Source organism: Emys orbicularis, chromosome 1, assembly GCF_028017835.1.
Source record: "Emys orbicularis isolate rEmyOrb1 chromosome 1, rEmyOrb1.hap1, whole genome shotgun sequence".
Taxonomy (NCBI): Eukaryota; Metazoa; Chordata; order Testudines; family Emydidae; genus Emys; species Emys orbicularis.
The window spans coordinates 70,154,926-70,173,570 of record NC_088683.1 but is presented as its reverse complement, the minus strand read 5'-3'; the positions used below and the strand labels follow the sequence as shown (position 1 = coordinate 70,173,570).

The following is an 18,645-nucleotide window of genomic DNA, read 5'->3' as shown; positions in this document are numbered from 1 at the left end:
ACATGTGTCTACATGTTTTAATAACCATGAAGGGTATGGGTCCTTTCTACAGATGCCTGACTATAATGCTCCAAGCATACCTAAAACCTCAATGAGTGAATCTAGGTGAAAGCTATGCACTACAGACAGAGCATTTCTCATTCCTGCTTTGACACTTCCTACAGAAGTGGTCAGCTTTCCCCCCCAAAAAACAGCTGATCTTATTTGCAAACTAAGTTAATATTTTAGTGAGACATACTCTAATTTGTCAAGGGACTAAGGCAGTTGAGGTTAGCCACGCTGGCTACATTCCGAACAACTTTACTGGTCTGAATTTCAAATAATATGGTTGAGGAAAAACTTTCTTTACTTGAATACCTGTTATGGCATAGAATCATCAATAACGCTATGATGCAATAGTCTCTGAAAAAGCATTTCGCTAGCTACATAGATATATAGGAATTGCTGAATTGGATTAGACTCAAGGTCCCTCAGGTCCGATATCCTGTTTCTGACTGGCCAGTACCAGATGCTTCAGAGGAAATTGTAAGAACCCTTCAGTAGGCAGATATGAGTTACTCTGAACCCCACATTAGGTCTTATCCTGGTCTCTCATAGTGAAGAGTTTGCCTTAAGCCCTGAAGCATGATGTTTAATATCACTTCCACAAAATGTGTGTTATCATTAATTATAACAACTCTGGATATTCTTCCTATCCATATAAATGTTTAGTCCCTTTTAGCATCTTAAGTTCTTGGTCTGAACAGTGAGTTCTACAGTTTAATTACACACTGCAAAAAAGTATTTCCTTTTATTCATTTTGTATTTCCCACATTTCAATTTCAATCAGTGTCCCCTAGGGGAAAACATGGAGAACGCAGTGTCCACTGTGTCAGTTGTCATGCTAACTAATTAGATTATCCGTACACTTCCCACTAGTATTACTTCTAGTCTTGATTTCCTTCTGAGAGCTCATAGTATGTGTGTATACATTATTTTTCATTGCACTATATGAATATATCAAGTGCCAGAAATATATGTTCTTTATTATCTTACAAATTCATAAAATTAAGAAGCATTAAATTTTACCTAAAATTTAGATTTTGCCTCACAGCAAAAATTTCTGTGAACTTGTGCAATGTGTCCATCTGAATATGCAAAATTTGGTTTTAATGAACGGGGCTGCAGCAATCTAAATGCCAATTCCTACCACCTAACCAATCTGCAATCTGTATGTTGAGTTAATTTCTTGATCACAAAAATATTCCTTGGACAACTTACCTGAAATGTTCACAGGCTCCAAGTAAATATGAACTGTTTGATCTCAGTCCCTATACATTCGTTTAGCAGTCTCCTCATAGGAAAATTGCATGACTGGAATAGAGGTGTATTCCAGGTCACAATTGAATTATATGGCCAGAGAAGTGTGTTCAGCATTTGCCTATACTTCGTCCAGTTCTAATTACCTCAAACAACATATGTCATCATTTTCTCTGCAATTGCAGGTGATTTTTTTCTATAATTTTTAAGCCTAGCCCCAAGATTCCCCCCCAACATTTTCAGTCATTACCTGATGGCCTTGGAAGAGTATAAAGTTTCCAGGAAGTGATTCTGTTTTGATTTTCACATTGTGTTCCTAGTAGAAAAGTACATGTGGCAGTTTGCATAAGTAGCTCTGGGTAATTGCTAATACCCGAAGCCATGACATCCCTGATTTGGAGCATTCATTAATCATCAAAAGAGTTGCTTGATATTCAGAAAAATGAATACAAATTGCAGGTAAAATAGAATTGTGGCTCTGCAATTTTGTTATCATAAGCCACAATTATAATTCAGCCTGGACTTTATATTATATTATAAAAATATTGGGCTGGTCAAAAACCCAAAATGTTTCCTGTTTTCCCTGTTGGGAAAAATAGAGGAGAAGTTTAAAAAGGGGGGGCGGGGGTATCCCCAAAATCCCTAAGTCAAAATTTTACTGTTTCCAAATACAACATTTAAAGTCATAACAAAAAAATTGTTTTGAAATGTACATTCAGGAAAAAAAGTTTACAATTTTCCCATTGGAAAATTGTGTCAAAATCAATAGGAAAATATTGATTTCAACTAAGCCACATTTTGTGATGGGAAAAGTTAGCTGCCAAAAAAATTCAATCTCTCTCTCTCCATGTGAGTTCATTTCTAAACATGGGATACAGTATTATCAGAATGCTGTTGATACACAATTATACACAGAAAATCTAATGAACTGATTCAGGTTTGGACAAGAGCCAGAAAGGCTGACCAATGTATCTGAAATATTCCAAATAGACACAAAGGCAAGCCTGAGAATGTGGCTGGCTCTGTGGAAAAACCCTCTGGATAAAAGCAAAAGAATCCATAATTTCCAGAAACATCTGCGCTGACATCTGCATGCACGTGGGAGTCATCAAAGATAATAATACATAAAGACCCCAAACGTTGCACCAACGCTATTTTAGAGAGTTTAGACCTGACATTTTCCATACAACCTGATGGTATATAAGCCAACAAAATCATAAATCTACATCATGCCTCAGGTGTACAGGAAATGACAGGAGCCAAATAAACTAGTCTTTGTCTCTGGCTACCTCAAGCCTTGCAAGCAGAATGAACACAATACACTACTCACCCCTCCTCTTCGTTCTGCGAAATGTTAGAGCACGGTTGAGTGCAGAGTTGTGCAAATAAGCTGGCTCAGTGTACCGACCCAGATCTCTCTGATTTATGACAGATCCAGATTACACTCAAAAGTAGAATCATGAATGGCATATGTTTATTCATAACAGATCTGTCACTACCCAACTGAAACTGTAGTCACAATGAATCTTAGTAAGCCATATTGAAATCCTAATAGATACTGCTAACGTTGCTGCCCAAGTCATCCATCCTTTAATCTTCCCATGCAGAGCCATCTTCCATTCACACAAATAACAAAGACAAAATAATCACTAGAACACTTGAGAGGGCATTTTCACTCCTCAATCTTGAATCAAACAAGTACCACAAAAAATTGTGCCTGTTAAGGGTGTTGGAACTTTTTATTCTTCATTCTGTGTGTCATACAGCAACTTTCTGGCATTCACTATAGATCAATTAATATTTGTTAGTGACCTAATATATATAAGTGGATAGCAATGCAAATAAAGCAATCCATTTATGAGTTTTCTTTTTGCACATGACCTGTTTTATGGTTTTCAATTTTCTGGTCCTTATTTTTTTTAGACAAAACAAAAATAAATTGAAAAAGATACTTTTGAAGACTCACATCTTAATCCTTTTTACCCCTGATATATATATTCTGACTACCCAGTAGTAGGTGGTGGGAGAGAAATTGGTAACAGAAGGTAGGGGCAGGTGGGTGTAGTTACTGAAGTTCCGAAAGGAGGAACCAGAATAATGAAGAGCAGTGGTATGTTTGAGAGGCAGACAAGCAGAGAAATCAGAGCAGCAAAAGGATGATGTTGGGAAGCAGAATAAAGGAGAAAAGAGAGAGGCTTTATTTGACTTTAGCCTGAGTAACAAATCTTGCACTTGACTCAATAAATTGTTATAATAGAGAAAAGATATTACTCCATATTTGAATTAAATCCCGTTGTGCACAATTTCATTCCCCCAGGATGAAAATCCATGTACTGAGACGCCGATGGAATCCCAGTGTTAAATGTTTCTTCTTTGGTTTTCTGTTCTGAATTTTCATTTTGGAAATACCTCTTTCCAGGCATTTTATTTATTGCAGGCAAGAACTCTTTCCCTTCAAATCACCTGTTTTGCTGGAGCATATAAACCTAGAAACTGTCGCTACACTTGCAATAGCCAGATTAATAATTGCTCTGGGAAATGAGGATGGGTAGCAGATTCAAAATTGTATACTCCTTAGAGAGCAGGTGCAATACATGATAAACACTGTTGATCGGCAAAGAGTAAATGATTAATTAGTGTTGTCTAACAGTGGATGTTTCAGTCTTTCCTTTTCCAAAGCAAAAGGAGCAGCAGGAGTAACTGAGTAAGAAATAATTTTAAAATGTATGCTAACATTTTGTTATATTGATCTGCCATATGCTAGTACCCACAATGTATATGCTCCATAACGGTACAGTTAGCTTAATAATTTTGTGATTTCCAGCGGATCAGAAAGGTTTGGACTCCAGACATGTTTCTCTTTTATCCCAGTTTATCTAGTCTAGGCAGATTAGACCTATCTAATTCTTCTAATCTAATATGTCTATCCTAATATATGTGCTCTATCATATTTACAGAATACCAGTCACCATAGTATCTAGGCACCAAGATACAGTAATATCAGAGTGGCATAACGATATTAAAAAGGAGCTCTACTCCCACGAGCATTTATTTAGAGATTTGTTTTCTCTCTCTTTTCCCTTTCCTCTACCTCTCCTGTTTTACATATTTCTCTTGGAGCTTTATATTTTCCTGGTTTATACATAATCAAAAACTATTGCAGGCAAATTTTGTGACTGAAAATCCTGTGTCACCGAGAGGGAGATTTCTTTAAGAAAATAGTTCTTTCTTTATCAAGCACAGTCGTAGTTTGATGTCTTGCCCACTGCTAGTTAATCTTGCTCACATAGGTCTATCTGGGAAGGGGGAAGCCATCCTAGGGTACTTAGAGCTGAATGAAAGCTTCTCCCAGATTGACCCTCGCGCATTCTGGGACCTTGAGCAAGTCACTCAGCCACACTGATGGCTTTAAGTAGAAAGGTGAAATTCTTACATGAAAAATCATTTTCATTCAGTTAAATCAACCAGTTCAATTTGGTTTGGGTAGACCTCTTTAAAGGTCTTACTCAGTTCCAGGTTAGCCTCTCCTGTAGAAATGCCAGTTAGTGCCACTCAGCGTGACATTTCCTTTCCTCCTTCCTGCCTTCACCTGCACATAGTATCCACAAAGGAGCAAGGGAGGGGTGAAGTGTTATGTGTGCAGCTCTCCCTCACCACCTTCCATCTGTGAAGGGAGAGATCTACATGCACAGGGCCCCTGTTACATGTGGATTCCTGGGGAATGATCTTTACTTCAATTCTTACTCAGGTAAAATTCCATTGACTTCAAAGGAAGTTTTTCATGGGTAAAGACTTTTTTCAACTGACAACATTTAACACACTTCCCTTGTACTTTTTCCTTATTAAAAATGCAAATCAATTTCACAGATTATCATCTTGAGGAAAAACAATTAGTAAGATTCATAGAGGTCAATCATTAGTCGAGAACTGTATGTGCTGAGCACAGAACTCATTTGTTTTTGTTTTTCAGGCACTGCAAATGGATGTAAACAAGCTGAATATCACGTTGCTTCGGATATTCCGCCAAGGAGTGGCTGCAGCTTTAGGACTGTTACCACAGCAAATTCATATCAACCGACTCATTGTAAGTACCAAGAATTTTGTGTAAGAAAATTACCGGGTAATTTCAGTTAAATTAGCTTTCCTGCCTTTATGGAAAAGTCCAATAGACTCTGATTGAAAAAAGATCCCCTTTCTATAGTTTTTTAAACCATTCTATTGAGCATAATAGAAAATGATATCCCTGTTATCAAATGGTTTAAAAAACGTATGGAAAGGAATTATCTATTAAATTCTAGCATAATTCCAGAATTATTTATAGAGTAAATTCTATAGAACGCTCTTGGTTTCATCCAAGGGTTTTAAAAGAATTGGCCGAGGAGCTCTCTTGATTGGAAAAGTTGATTTTTTTTCAATAAATCTTGTAACACTGGGGACGTCACAGAGGTCTGGAGGAAAGCTAATGTTGCACCAATATTTTAAAAGAGTAAACTGGATGATCCAGATTATAGCCCTGTCAGCCTGACACTGATCCCTGGTAAAATAATGGAATGGCTGATCTGGGACTTGACTAATAAACACTGCAAGGAGAATAATATATTTCATGCCAGTCAGCATGGGTTTATGGAAAATAGATCCATAGTCAAATTAACTTGATATTTCTGATGAGAGTACAAATTGGACTGATAAAGGTTATAGTTTTGATGTACTAGACTTCTGTAAGGCATTAGACTTGGTACCCCACAAAATCTTGATCAATAAACTAGAACAATACAAAATGATCTTGGCGCACATTAAATGAAATAAGAACTGCTTAAATGAGAGATCTCAAAATGTATTATAAATGGGGAGTCATCATTAAAATGCTGTGTTTCTAGGGAGGTCCCACAGGGATAGGTTCTTTCTTGGGCCCTATGCTATTTAACATTTTAATCAATGACTTGGGGTGGGGGTAAGAGAGACATAAAATTATCACTGATAAAGTTTGCAGATGCCACAAAGATTGAGGGAGTGGTAAATAATGAAGAGGACAGTTCACTGATGCAGAGACATCTGGACAGGTTGGTAAACTGGGCACAGGCAAACAATATGCATTTCAATGTAAGGTCATACACCTAGGAGCAAAGGATGAAACCCATAGTTTCAGGACAGGGGACTCTGTGTTGGGAATCAGTGACTCTCTGGAAAAGACTTGAGGACCATGATGGATAATCAGCTTCATATGAGCTCGCAGTGTCTCGCTGTGGCTAACAGGCCCAATGCGATCCATGGATAGAGCCCCGCGCGGATACAAAATTCATATCCGCAAATGCAGATATCCGTGAATATAAATTGGTATCCGTGGAGCTGCAGGGCTCTACCGGGAATTGCAGTGGTGAAAGCAGCAGCATATTGGGCTGCCGCTCCCAGGAGCCAGCTCCCTGCACTGGTGGCTCCTCCGGCGTTGCTGTACCGCCCCCAGCCCCACCCACTGGGGTGGGCACCAGGCTCACTGGCAACTGTCCAGGGTCGTGCCAGTATGTGCAAATGGCTCACACGCTTCTGGACAGGAGTCCCTTCCATGCAGCAGTCTGCGTCTCCTGTCTGGGAGCGTGTGAGACGCTTGCACCCACTAGCAAGACCCAGGGCAGAGCTGGGGGTGGTATATCCATGTCAGAGAAGCTGCCGGCATGGGGCGCTGGCTCCTGGGAGCGGCAGCTGTTGGTTTCATTGCTGCAGTTCCTGGTAGAGCCCTGCAGCTCCGTGGATACCAATTTATATCTGTGGATATCCATATCTGCAGATATAAATTTTGCATCCGCGCAGGGCTCTATCCATGGATGTATAAACACAGGAATATTGAATAGTAGGGAGGTTACATTACCTCTGTATCTGGCACTGGTGTAGCCACTACTGGAATATTGTAGTGTCAAGTTCTGTTGTCCACAATCCAAGAAGGATGTTGAAAAATTGGAGAGAGTTAAGAGAAAAACCACAGGTATGATTAAAGGATTGGAAAATATGCCTTATAGCAGTGGTCCCCAAATTTTGAGGGCTGTGCCCACCTTACCCCATCAGCTCCGCTTCCCCCCACAGTGGTGCTGCTGGGCGGGGACATGGACAGGAGTAAGGGGGCTGAGGCTGGGGCCACAGGGATGGGACTGGGGATGGGGACCAAGCCGCAGCTGGGGGCGGGGACAGGAGCAGAGTTGCAACCGAGCCCCGGTGGGGGCCAGCAGCCAGGCCCACGGCCGGGTGCAGCTCCATTCCCGGCCCCACCCCCAGCCTCGGCCCCGGGTGGGAGCGGAGCCACAGCCAGGCCCCCAGCCAGGTGCGGAGCTGCACCGAGGCTGGGATGGGGCCAGGCGCAGGGCTGGGAGCCGGGGCCATGGCTGGATGCGGGGCCGTAGCAGAGCTCGGGGCAGGGAGGGGCTGGGTGGCACTCCCTCCCCACCCTCCATGGGGGCTGGCCTGGACCCACCATGCCCCCCTAAATATCCCACAAGCCCCCCGGAGGGGGGTGCTCACCACACTTTGGGGACCTCTGCTTTATAGTGAGAGACTCCAGGAGCTCCATCTATTCAGCCTGATAAAGATAAAGTTAAGGTGTGACTTGATCACAGTCTTCAAGTACCTACATGGGGAACAGAAATGTGATAATAAAGGGCTCTTCAGTCTAGCAGACAAAGTTAAAACAAGATCTAATGGCTGGAAGTTGAAGCTAGAAAAACACAGATTAGAAATAACGTGCACATTTTTAATAGTGAGAGTAATTAACCATTGGAATAACTTACCATGGGTTGTGGTGCATTCTGCATCACTGATCATTTTAAAATCAAGATTGGATGTCTGTCTAAAAGATTTACTTTAGTTCAAGCAGCTATAGGACTTGATGCAGGAATTAATACAGGGAGGTCCTATAGTGTGTGTTATGCGTGAGGTCAGACTAGACCAGGGGTTCACAAACTGGGGGTCGGGACCCCTCGGGTCGCAAGGTTATTACATGGGGAGTTGTGAGCTGTCAACCTCCACCCCAACCCCACTTTGCCTCCAGCATTTATAATGGTGTTAAATATATAAAAAAGTGTTTTTAATTTATAAGAGGGGGTCGCACTCAGAGGCTGCTATGTGAAAGAGGTAATCAGTATAAACATTTGAGAACCACCGGACTAGATGTTTACAATGGTTCCTTCTGGCCTTAAAATCTATAAATCTGTTAATTTTTAGTCAATTCTATGGTACATTTCCAGAAGGAAGTTTATTCTCATTTTCTTTATACCCCATCCCTTAATTCAAATATACATGTGATTCTTGCTCAGACTATATGTTGGTCTGTCTCTGTTTGTTTCTGATACATTTCTAAGTCATCATCACCATAATATCTGAGTTTTTCAGATAGTAATTTAAATGTCTTGTTATGACATTAATATTCCTGCTTTGATAGTGGGCTTCAGCAGCATGTGTTCAGGAATGGTCTTGTAGATCTTAAGGTACCATGTTCACAAAAACTGGTGACATTTTGTTTCTAAGGAGGGAGAATAAGTCCTTTAAAAAATAATTTTCTAAATCTGTGATTTTCCATTTAAAACTAGCTAAGATTGTTAATATCTGATGAATGTATAGTATGGAAAGAACTATACTGTACTTGTGATGGGATCCTCAGGGTGCAACCTGGGACTGTGGGAGCACTGTGCCCCCTTAACTCACTAATATGGGTTGTCTCTCACAATGCCTTACTGGTGACAAGCAGCAAACCCTTCCAGGAGCTGTTGCCACTCAGTACAACTGCATGTGGAGCCCCACACGCAGCCAGACTGCATGAATGATCCCAGAGCTGCTCACGGATCACACAAAGAAAGGCACCAGCCAAATCCCCCCAGCTCCCAGCGTTGTACTACCAGATTATATTGTCTTACACTGCTCAAGACCCTTTCTTGAGCAATGCAAGTTTATGAATTGGTTCACCACTTCATCAATGGGAAGTGGACGTACACCAGCCTTTGTAACCTGAGCAGATTTACCAAGCACTTCAGTGAAAATCACTGGTAAGGATAAACTTTAGAATAAGTTTATTGATTACAAAAGATAGATTTTAAGTGATTATAAGTAAGGCTACGTTTTTAATCACAGGTATTTTTAGTAAAAGTCATGAACAGGTCACGGGCCATAAACAAAAATTCATGACCCATGACCTGTCCATAACTTATACTATATACCCAACTAAATCTTGGGCGGGGGGACAGCCCGGGGGTGCTTGTGGGGGGGCAGCCCAGGGGGCACAGCGTTGCTCGTGGTGAAACGGTGCGGGGGCACTGTGCGTGCTCGGGGGCAGCAGCCCGGGACCCCTGCTAGTGCAGGGGGGGCAGGCACCAGTGCACAGTCTGGGACCCCTGCTGGTACTGGTGGGGGGGGTTGGCGGGGCTGGCAGGCTCCCTACCCGGCTCCCCGGAAGCGGTGACATGTCCCTCCCTCAGCTCCTAGCCCCCGCGCATTGCCCCCGCCCCAAATGCCAGCTCCGCGGCTCCCATTGGCTGGGAACCGCAGCCAATGGGAGCTGCAGGGGTGGTGTCTGCAGGCAGAGGCAGTGCACAGAGCTAGGAGCTGAGAGGGGGGGACATGTCGCTGCTTCCGGGGAGCCCCCTAAGGTAAGTACTGCCCAGAGCCCTCACCCCCCCCCCCCATGCCCCAACCCCCAGCCCTAAGCTCCCTCCCACATGCACCCAAACTTCTGCTGCTGCTGGGAGGGGGAGAGGGCAGTGGCTCAAGACTGCCCCAGCAGCAGCTGGTGCGGCTGGCCCAGGGGCTGCCCTAGCTCCTCAGGAGGTCCCCGGGCCAGCCGCACCAGCCGCTGCAGAAGTCACAGAGCTCCCGGAAAGTCACAGAATCCATGACTTACGTGACCTCCGTGACAAACTCTCAGCCTTAATTATAAGTGATAGGCAAAAGTCAGAGTAGTTACCAAAGGAAAATAAAAGATCAGCACGCAGTCTAAATTCTCAGTCTTATTAGACTAGACAATATCTGGACTAAGCAGTTTTTCTCACCCTACTGGATACTGCAGGTTGGTTAGTCTTTCATACGCAAGCTCTCCCTGTGAGCCTGGGGACCAGTCTCCTCAGCTCCAGTGTTCTTGTTGGCTTCATAGGCATTGGTGGGGGAAGAGACAGGACAAACCATGTGGCCTCTGTCCTCTATTTTATATCCTCAGTCCATGTGCTTGGAAGAACACAAGTCCAGGCATGTCTGGTGGGCACTGCTGAGTCCCCAGGCTAAGTTGAGCAATTCCCCTGGTGTGGCCTTGTGCAAGTGAGCCATTGAATTGTAACCCCCTTGCTAGACAATAGCAGTTGACGGTTGTTTGACAGCCACTCGCGCATTGGTTACTTCCCTTGTTGTTGTCTCTGGGGAGCTAATACCTGGGCAATTCCCAAACTCACAGCATATTTTAGTGACAACCATACAACACAATCTCATAATTTCATATGCATTAATGATATACATATTTAGATAGAATGATGGGTTTCAGCAGATCATAACCTTTCCCGTGATACCTTACATGGCATGATTTATATGCAATATCACAGTTTTACACAAATGATGAATATAGGGGTTACAGGGCACTCCCCCGAGGTATAAAGTGTCACAATACTATACTATGTAAAGTACTTAAAGGTTAATGTTAATGGCTCACAGTAGGAATCTATAACTGTTGTTTTCCACAGGGCATTTCTGCCATTAAACAGAAAAGCCATACAATCTCTGTGTTGCTAGCATTCCATTATTGTTCCAAGTGAGGGTGGCTTTTTTCAGGCAAGGTGTGGGCTGAATACCAGTGAAGAGGATTGACAGGTTCGATATAAATGTATTTCCTAGTATGATAGGATTTTGTATGCCAAAAGGGATCAAAAATACCTTTCAAATAATGTCTTTGTGAGAGGATCACACAAGCTGTACAAAAGGAAAGATCAATAGCAATGCAATGACATTCTTTTCATTTTCTTTAGGAACGTCATTCATGGCAGGGAGTGCTCAATCTTCTTGTCCCCCACATTAACCAAAATGTTAAAGTTATAAGGCATACACAGTGAAAAGTGCAATTAAGAGGAACTTTCCTTATGGGTCCTAAAATACTCTAGCTAACATGCCATGTAGCAGCTCTCCTAATGTGCTCTGAGGAGCCTGGGTAATTGAGAGCATGCTGCATATTGTGTTTTCCCATTGACTCCGTGGTTTCTTATTTTCTCTTTTAATTTGTGGTTTGAGGGTAGACATATTAACATTTTGCCCTTACACCTAGCCCAAAACATATTAGAAATGTTAATTAATATTAGTCTGCTCAACTCCCACTGTGAGGAAGGTATTAATCTACCCATTTTCTATATGGATAAAATGGGGCACAAAGAGGCTATATGATTTGGCCAAGATCACACAGCGAGTCAATAGTCACAAGCATTAATAGTGTAACTGAAACATCCTTATTCCAATTCTTCTTGCTCTTACAGCTAGACAGCAGTTCCCTAGATATGACGCTGCTTGTGAGCAAAGCCCTATGTTAACAGAAGGTATAAAGTCCTTTCTGTAAGCAAAGGAGAACCTACCTCACTAAAAGGAGGCACTAAAAGGTGGGAAAAGCACCTCCTCAGCAAGCTCCCCCTTTCCACAAACCCCATAGAAACCCCTCCATCAGGGCTATAGGGTTCTGACTCTGTGAATGGGACAGGAAAAAGAGGGTGGGAGATCTCCACTGGAATCTCTTGCCCCCCAAAACCGGAGAGAGTAATAATCTGTGGTAAATTACACTGGTTCCCCTTCTGCAATCTGGAAACTCCCCTGCTCCAGGGGCATCTGTAGTGGTGGAGCTGCTGGCAACCTGGCTCCTGCAAGAGCTATAGGGTCTGGGGCCTAGTAGAAGATGGGAAAGAATGCATGGCAATATGGAGGCAAGGAATCTCCATGAATGTGCTCTTTCATCTGGCTAATCCACAAGATCTATGGGTTTGTGGGGACTGAAGTCCTGTCACTTGTGTTCTGGGGGAATGGCGAATTCTGCTTCCAATGAAGAAATCAATGGAAACTATAAAAGTTTATTCTAAGTAGGAGCACAACCCTGTAGGAGAAAATGGTAGCCTCTGTGTATGCTATGGTATCTATGGAGCTCAAATTTAAGCTAATCATCCTTAAAGTGTCCCATTAAATCTGATGTCTGTGAAGTTACACTTCTGAATGTAATGGCTCAATACTTTAAATATAGCAAGGTCATATTTGTTTCTTCATAACAATGAAGGTAGTGAAGTAGGATGAGTATACTTCCTCAAAAAAACTCAAGATTATTCCAGTTTTAATTAATTTATCCCCACCCTGTAACAATAAATTGCAAGATACCAGAAACACAAGCAGGCTTTTCTATGGAGTCAACACAACGTCCAGGCAGTTTTTTAGGGTCCTGTCACATTGCTGTGGCATCTAATAGCATGACATTGCAATGAGAATATTGTGCCTCATCACAAAAAGTTGCAATGTGTTGACATTGGATTGCAAAGTAACAACAAAACACCAACATGTCATGATAAAAAGCAGTTTCGCTGAAGGACAAACATCTAAAGATGGTGACTTTAAGGTGAGGATAATCTAATAAGGAGTGAGAGAGAAAAAACACAGCATATACTATATTTCTTATCATCCATCCTGTGAAGTTTAAATTGCTGGAAATGAAGTGTGAGTAGAGAAAGAGAGCAAGCGAGCAGTTGCAATCCTCCTTATATTATATTTTTCATTTTTTAAAATATGATTAAAATTTGTGGCTGGCAGGAATGATTCAGAATCAAATATTTTTATATGATTTGTGTTATCTAGGGGAAGAAGAACTGTGTTGAGCTGTTCGTGTCGCCAATAAATCGAAAACCAGGAATTTCTGACGCGCTTCCATCTGAAGAGGTGTTGCGTTCACTTAATATCAATGTTCTGCATCAAAGTTTATCCCAGTTTGGAATTACAGAGGTTTCCCCAGAGGTAGGTTATCATGTGTATAACATATTAGAGTTTACTGTAAATTAGTCAACTCTAAATATAATTATTAAGGCCTGTGTTAGTTCTTAGGCTAAGGTACTGATATTGAGGAGAATGTATGGCTAATAAAAGTTGTTTTTATTATTATTGCAAGGCAATAATAAAAAATAATCCTGTTAAATTATTTAAAGAAAGCTTGAATGGATCATATAATCACTCGGGCTATGACTACACTACAGTTTATGTCGGCATAACTTATGTTGCTCGGGGGTGTGAAAAAACCACACACCCCAAGCGACATAAGTTACACCAACATAAGCACTCTTGTGCTCAGCACTATGTTGGTGGGAGAGCTTATCCTGCTGACATAGCTTCTGCCACTCGCAGAGGTGGTTTTATTATGCTGATGGGAGAGCTCTCTCCTGTCGGCATAGAACATCTTCACCAGACGTGCTGGAGCGGCACAGCTGTATTGGTACAGCTGTGCCACTGCACCACTGTATGTATAAACATGGCCTAAGAAACTTTGGTCTTTTATATGTGAGTTGGCTGGTCTGAAGACTTCTGTGAAGACACAAATAGAATTCAGATTTCATGATAATTCTCCACTTCAAGGTTGTCCAACCTTCTGCTTGGTCGATACAGGGTTAAACTGTGTGCCTTGAATGGCTTTGGGAGCATTGTATTTGTTTATTTTATCTATTGCTGACTTTGTTTTCTGGTAGAGTGAGAGATTTGAAAGTTTGCCCACTTTATTTTTTTTACCTAGCCCAAAAAAGAGAGAGCCCTTAAAACGTCTTGTTATTTTTTATTACTACTTTTATTTTTAAAGATAATCTGTTTCAAAACAGGACCAGCACTGCCACATTGGCAGTGCTCTGCAGACATTGCATTTGGACATATATTTGACTTCAGGTTTACCTCGTGACAGCAAAGGAAATAATAATTAAAGAAAAAAGGAAAGGAAGCCATTGAGTTCTCACAAACACATCAGGCTATAATCAAATCACTTTGGATCTTGTTTGGTGCTTGGAAGCCCATAATTACACATAAAGCCCCCTGAACTCTGTGTGAGGTCAATTTCATGAAAAATCTCAAAACAGTTAATCAAAAACAGATTTTCCTGTGCAAATTTCCATTTTGATGAGAGAGCAGTTTTTGGTCAAATAAACATTCTGAACAGAAAACTTTGACCAGCTCCAGTCCCCCCTCCCCAGTCCTGTTGATTCCTATGCCAAGCAAAGGATCAGGGCCTTTATGTCCAGGCCTGTGTGTGAGCCATTGATGAGCGCATAATGGGTGCTACACTAGCCTACATAGTTGCTGCACTGCCATTTTTCTACCTCATTTTAAAGTTCTAATTCAGTGTAAAGTGCTGCGATATATTTTCAGTATGAAAAGTGCAATATAAAAAACAAGTTATAATGAGCAAAGTCATATGTGTTTCCTACCACAGGTAAACTATGGAAATGAAAGGGTTTTCACGGTGCAGATACTGAGGTTATAGGACATTGAGTTATAGTATCACAAAGTGAAGCTAAGCAGTCCTAATGTCAGATCTGTTCATTACACCTCCAATCAGCCACCTGGGCTGCAGCCCTAAAATACTTTTTTTAAATGAAAATTTACTTTAGTGCTGAAGTGTATGAATTTGAGAGATATGATTATCTGTTCCAAATACTTCAATTACAAATAACAATTCAAATAGACATGGGAAGAAAACATATGTGAATAACTCCTTATGGATGGAGAAATGATTCCAAGCTAGGAAGGACTGTCTGAAAAAACAAAGTGCTGACTTTGAAATCTCACCTATGTTACATGCAATAGTAAATTGTCATTCCTCAGTTTCATTAGTCTAAAACTACTAGGTATTTGAATTCTCTTTCTGTCAATCAGATAAATGTAGCCAATACAAAGTTAAAGGTTTCATGGAGTTTTCTCTAGAATTCTTCATACAAAATAGCTCATAAAGTCAGGTGGGTTTAATGCTATTGGGAAGACAAGAGCATTATCTGAATGTCTTTATTCCATTTTTAACAGATTACATAAATAAGACCCTGATCCTACAATGACTTATGCACACACTTATCTTTACATGTGTAACTAGTTCCACTGACTTCAGTGGAACTACTCATGTGTAAGTCTTTGTAGAAATCAAGGCCTAAAAGACAGCTACATTTAATCTTCACCTCCCAGCCATGTTAACTGACCAATTTTTCACGTATCCCTAAATCCACCCAAAGAACAAATGTTTGCAGGGCAGAGGCAATAAGGGGCTATAACCCAGAGTCACACCAGTTTCTGTGGTCTCCAGGCTCTACTCATGCTCCTTACTGACTACAGCCAGTGTGTTGGAAGCATCTTTTGAGAATGGGCAACTTTCTGCCCATGCCTTGGACAGAGTGCTACTGGTCAAGTGCTTCTCCACTCCCACCTCTCTCCATTACCAGAGGTCAGGTGTTCATTTCCTTTGTCCCTGAGAATAGTCCACAAGAGGTGCCTTAATAACAGCTTAGGTCCAAAGTTATCTAGAGAAAAAAACATTTATAAAAAACCAAGGGCTTGTCTGCACACTAGCTTGCACCAATTTAGATAAACCAGATATATCTATCTCATGGAACTGGAATGGTCCCTGAAAGGTCATTGAGTCCAGCCTCCTGCCTTCACTAGCAGGACCAAGTACTGATTTTGCCCCAGATCCCTAAATGGCCCCCTCAAGGATTGAACTCACATCCCTGGATTTAGCAGGCCAATGCGCAAACTACTGAGCTATCACTCCCCCCCATCAGACCCCTACATAGACATTCTTAAATCCATTTAGAAATATTTTATATCAATTTAGCTTAAATTGATTCCAACTAAATTGGTGCAAGTTTGTGTGTAGACAAGCCCCGTGAGAAAATCAAAGCATTACATTATACCTAGTCTGAGGCCTGGGGAACCGCCACTTAGCTAGTGACATATGTTATGGTTCCAGTTCATTTAATCAGCACACCTTTCCATCTTTAAGTTTCAATGTCTGTCTCTGCTGACAGGCCTTTTTTTTTTTTTTTCTTACCATCTCTGACTTTCTGCTCTCAATAAGGAGGACTCTACCAGAAAAGCTTTTGTCTCTAGGATCTTAACAACTAAGCTGTTTTAGATTAACTTAATTGTTTATAACTCCGTTTTATCAGTTTTCCTGGACCTCGGAACAAATAGTCCTGAACAACTGACACTGTCTCACAAATTATTTTCTTATCAGAGACACAAGTGACTCAGCTACAATAGTCCAGAACCCCTGCTATCATAATTATAGAAGAGTTTAAGTAAGAGTTCTGCTGTCCATCCTACTCTACATTAGAATCAAGGGAACAGACTTCTTTTGTTAGGCTAACGTAATATTTCGGTGTTCCAAAATGGCATGTCTGTCAGTGTTAGAGTTGTGGTGTGTAATTTTTGCCTTTTTATAGACAATTACCTAACATTTCAAAATGGTTTAGATCTAACTTGGAGAAAAACAAAATCAGGAGAAAATGTGCACTGCATTTGTAATGGAGAAGAATTATAGTAGATTCAACTACTTATATAATAAGTTCTACCATTTAAAAAAAAAAAAAGCTCTACTGTTCCACTAATGTACTAAAAATAAAGTAATTAAAGTCCCTCGGCCAGTAGTTCAAAAATTATGTTAGCTAGTCAACTCTCTAGTTTATTTGATCTTTAGATGGGGAGGTACAGGGCAGCATTTATTTACTTAGGAAAGGGCAGCTCAGCTGATGCTCAATGAGCTCCTGCTTTTAATCCAGTTTTCCACGTGGGATGTCGGAAACACAGGAAGGTTGTCAGGTAACCTCCCCAAGGTCAAACAGTTAGTTTATAGCTTATGGGCCAATGCTGCAGCTGCTCTGAACACGGAATTCCCATGGCTGTCAATGGGAGTTCAAACTGCAGGGCAGCTGCAGTGTTGGGCCTTAAGCCAGCATTAAGACCCAGGCCTATCCTGTAAACATTAGATAAAATAACCTCCTTACTGCGTTGAGGTAACTGAATTGCACGAAACACTACAAAACAAATAGTGAAAGCAGTGAACTTATTGTTGTTTAAATAAGGTTAGGAACAATTTCAGCAGAAATAATTGGCCAGTATGCCAGAAACGCTTACATTTTTTGAACGGCTCACTGCAAGAAGGTGATTTAGAATTTGTTTTCAGCCTGTGGACACATATAGAGCCCTTAGAGCCAAGTTGTGAAACCAAGTGCTCACACTGCTGAGCAGTTTCCCACCCAAGTACTCTCATTGATTTTAGTGGGTGTACTGTGAGAGTTTCATTTTGCCATCTGGCCTCCAGTGCTGTGACTGACTCGCATCTCAACAAAAGAATATTCTTGTTAAGGAGGTTTTCTAATTATAAGTCAATACATAGTAATTTTTTTTTAAAAAAATAAGCACCCCTAAATTAACCATCCGATCAAATACGTATCTGTGTGTGCTGTATTCTATAAAGCTACATTCTGTGAATTACACAGACTAGGCACTGAATGTTTCTGTCCCTCTCTACAACTAGAGGGAAGCAAATCTGTGTTGAATCAAAACAGCAGTGGCTGCTCTCAGTTATGTGTCCCTCTATCCCTGGAATCCATGTTGCTGTCAGTGCATACAAACTCCTCTGCTTGAATTCTACCTGAGTAGGGCTTTCCCTGTTTGGGAGGGCTCTAGGTCAAAGGGGTTTGTGCAGGTGTGTAGCATTGCTCAGTATTGCAAGGTCCCAGGAGACCTGGCAGATTTCAGAGCATGAGTTACCCATGCTTCTGCTAGCATACCCAATGACAACATAGCTCCAAACCATGCCCAGGGATCAGCATGGAGCAGAAGGCCCTCTTGAGTTTGCAGACCACACACCCACCCCCTCTATGAGACTCCTGAACTTTTCCCTCTGCGGTGATCAGGTGACTCCAAGTCTATAAACTCAACCTCATGGAATATTTGCTTTAGGGATTCCTGTGTCTTCATTAGGGGCGCGTCTATACTTGCGGCAGTGTATAGAGTACACACACTGCATGCCCAACTTGTAGGGATATAAATAGCTGTGTAGACGGAGAGGCACTGCTTAGGCAAGTAGAGAAGAAACACACTTGAACCCCCAGGGTATGTACCCTACACAGTTCTCTGTGGGTATGCCTACACTGCAATTAAACACCTGTGGCTGGCCCATGTCAGCTGACTCAGTCTCCCAGGGCTCAGGCTAAAGGGCTGTTTAATTGCAGTGCAGACATTTGGGCTTGGACTAGAGCCTGGGTTCTGGGGTTGCAGGATCCCAGAGCCCTAAACATCTGCACCGCAGTTAAAGAGCCCCTTAGCCCGAGCCCCTGGAGCTTG

General features: G+C 41.7%; 1 protein-coding gene across 1 annotated transcript in view; it reads left to right on the top strand.

Moving 5' to 3' along the window:
- Window positions 1-18,645, top strand: part of PTPRR (protein tyrosine phosphatase receptor type R) — a 195,208-nt gene that overhangs the window by 94,335 nt on the left and 82,228 nt on the right. Inside the window, exons 3-4 of the mRNA XM_065408440.1 lie at window positions 5,270-5,383; window positions 13,132-13,287. Coding sequence (XP_065264512.1) covers window positions 5,270-5,383; window positions 13,132-13,287 — 270 coding nt within the window. The remainder of the gene's footprint in view (window positions 1-5,269; window positions 5,384-13,131; window positions 13,288-18,645) is intronic.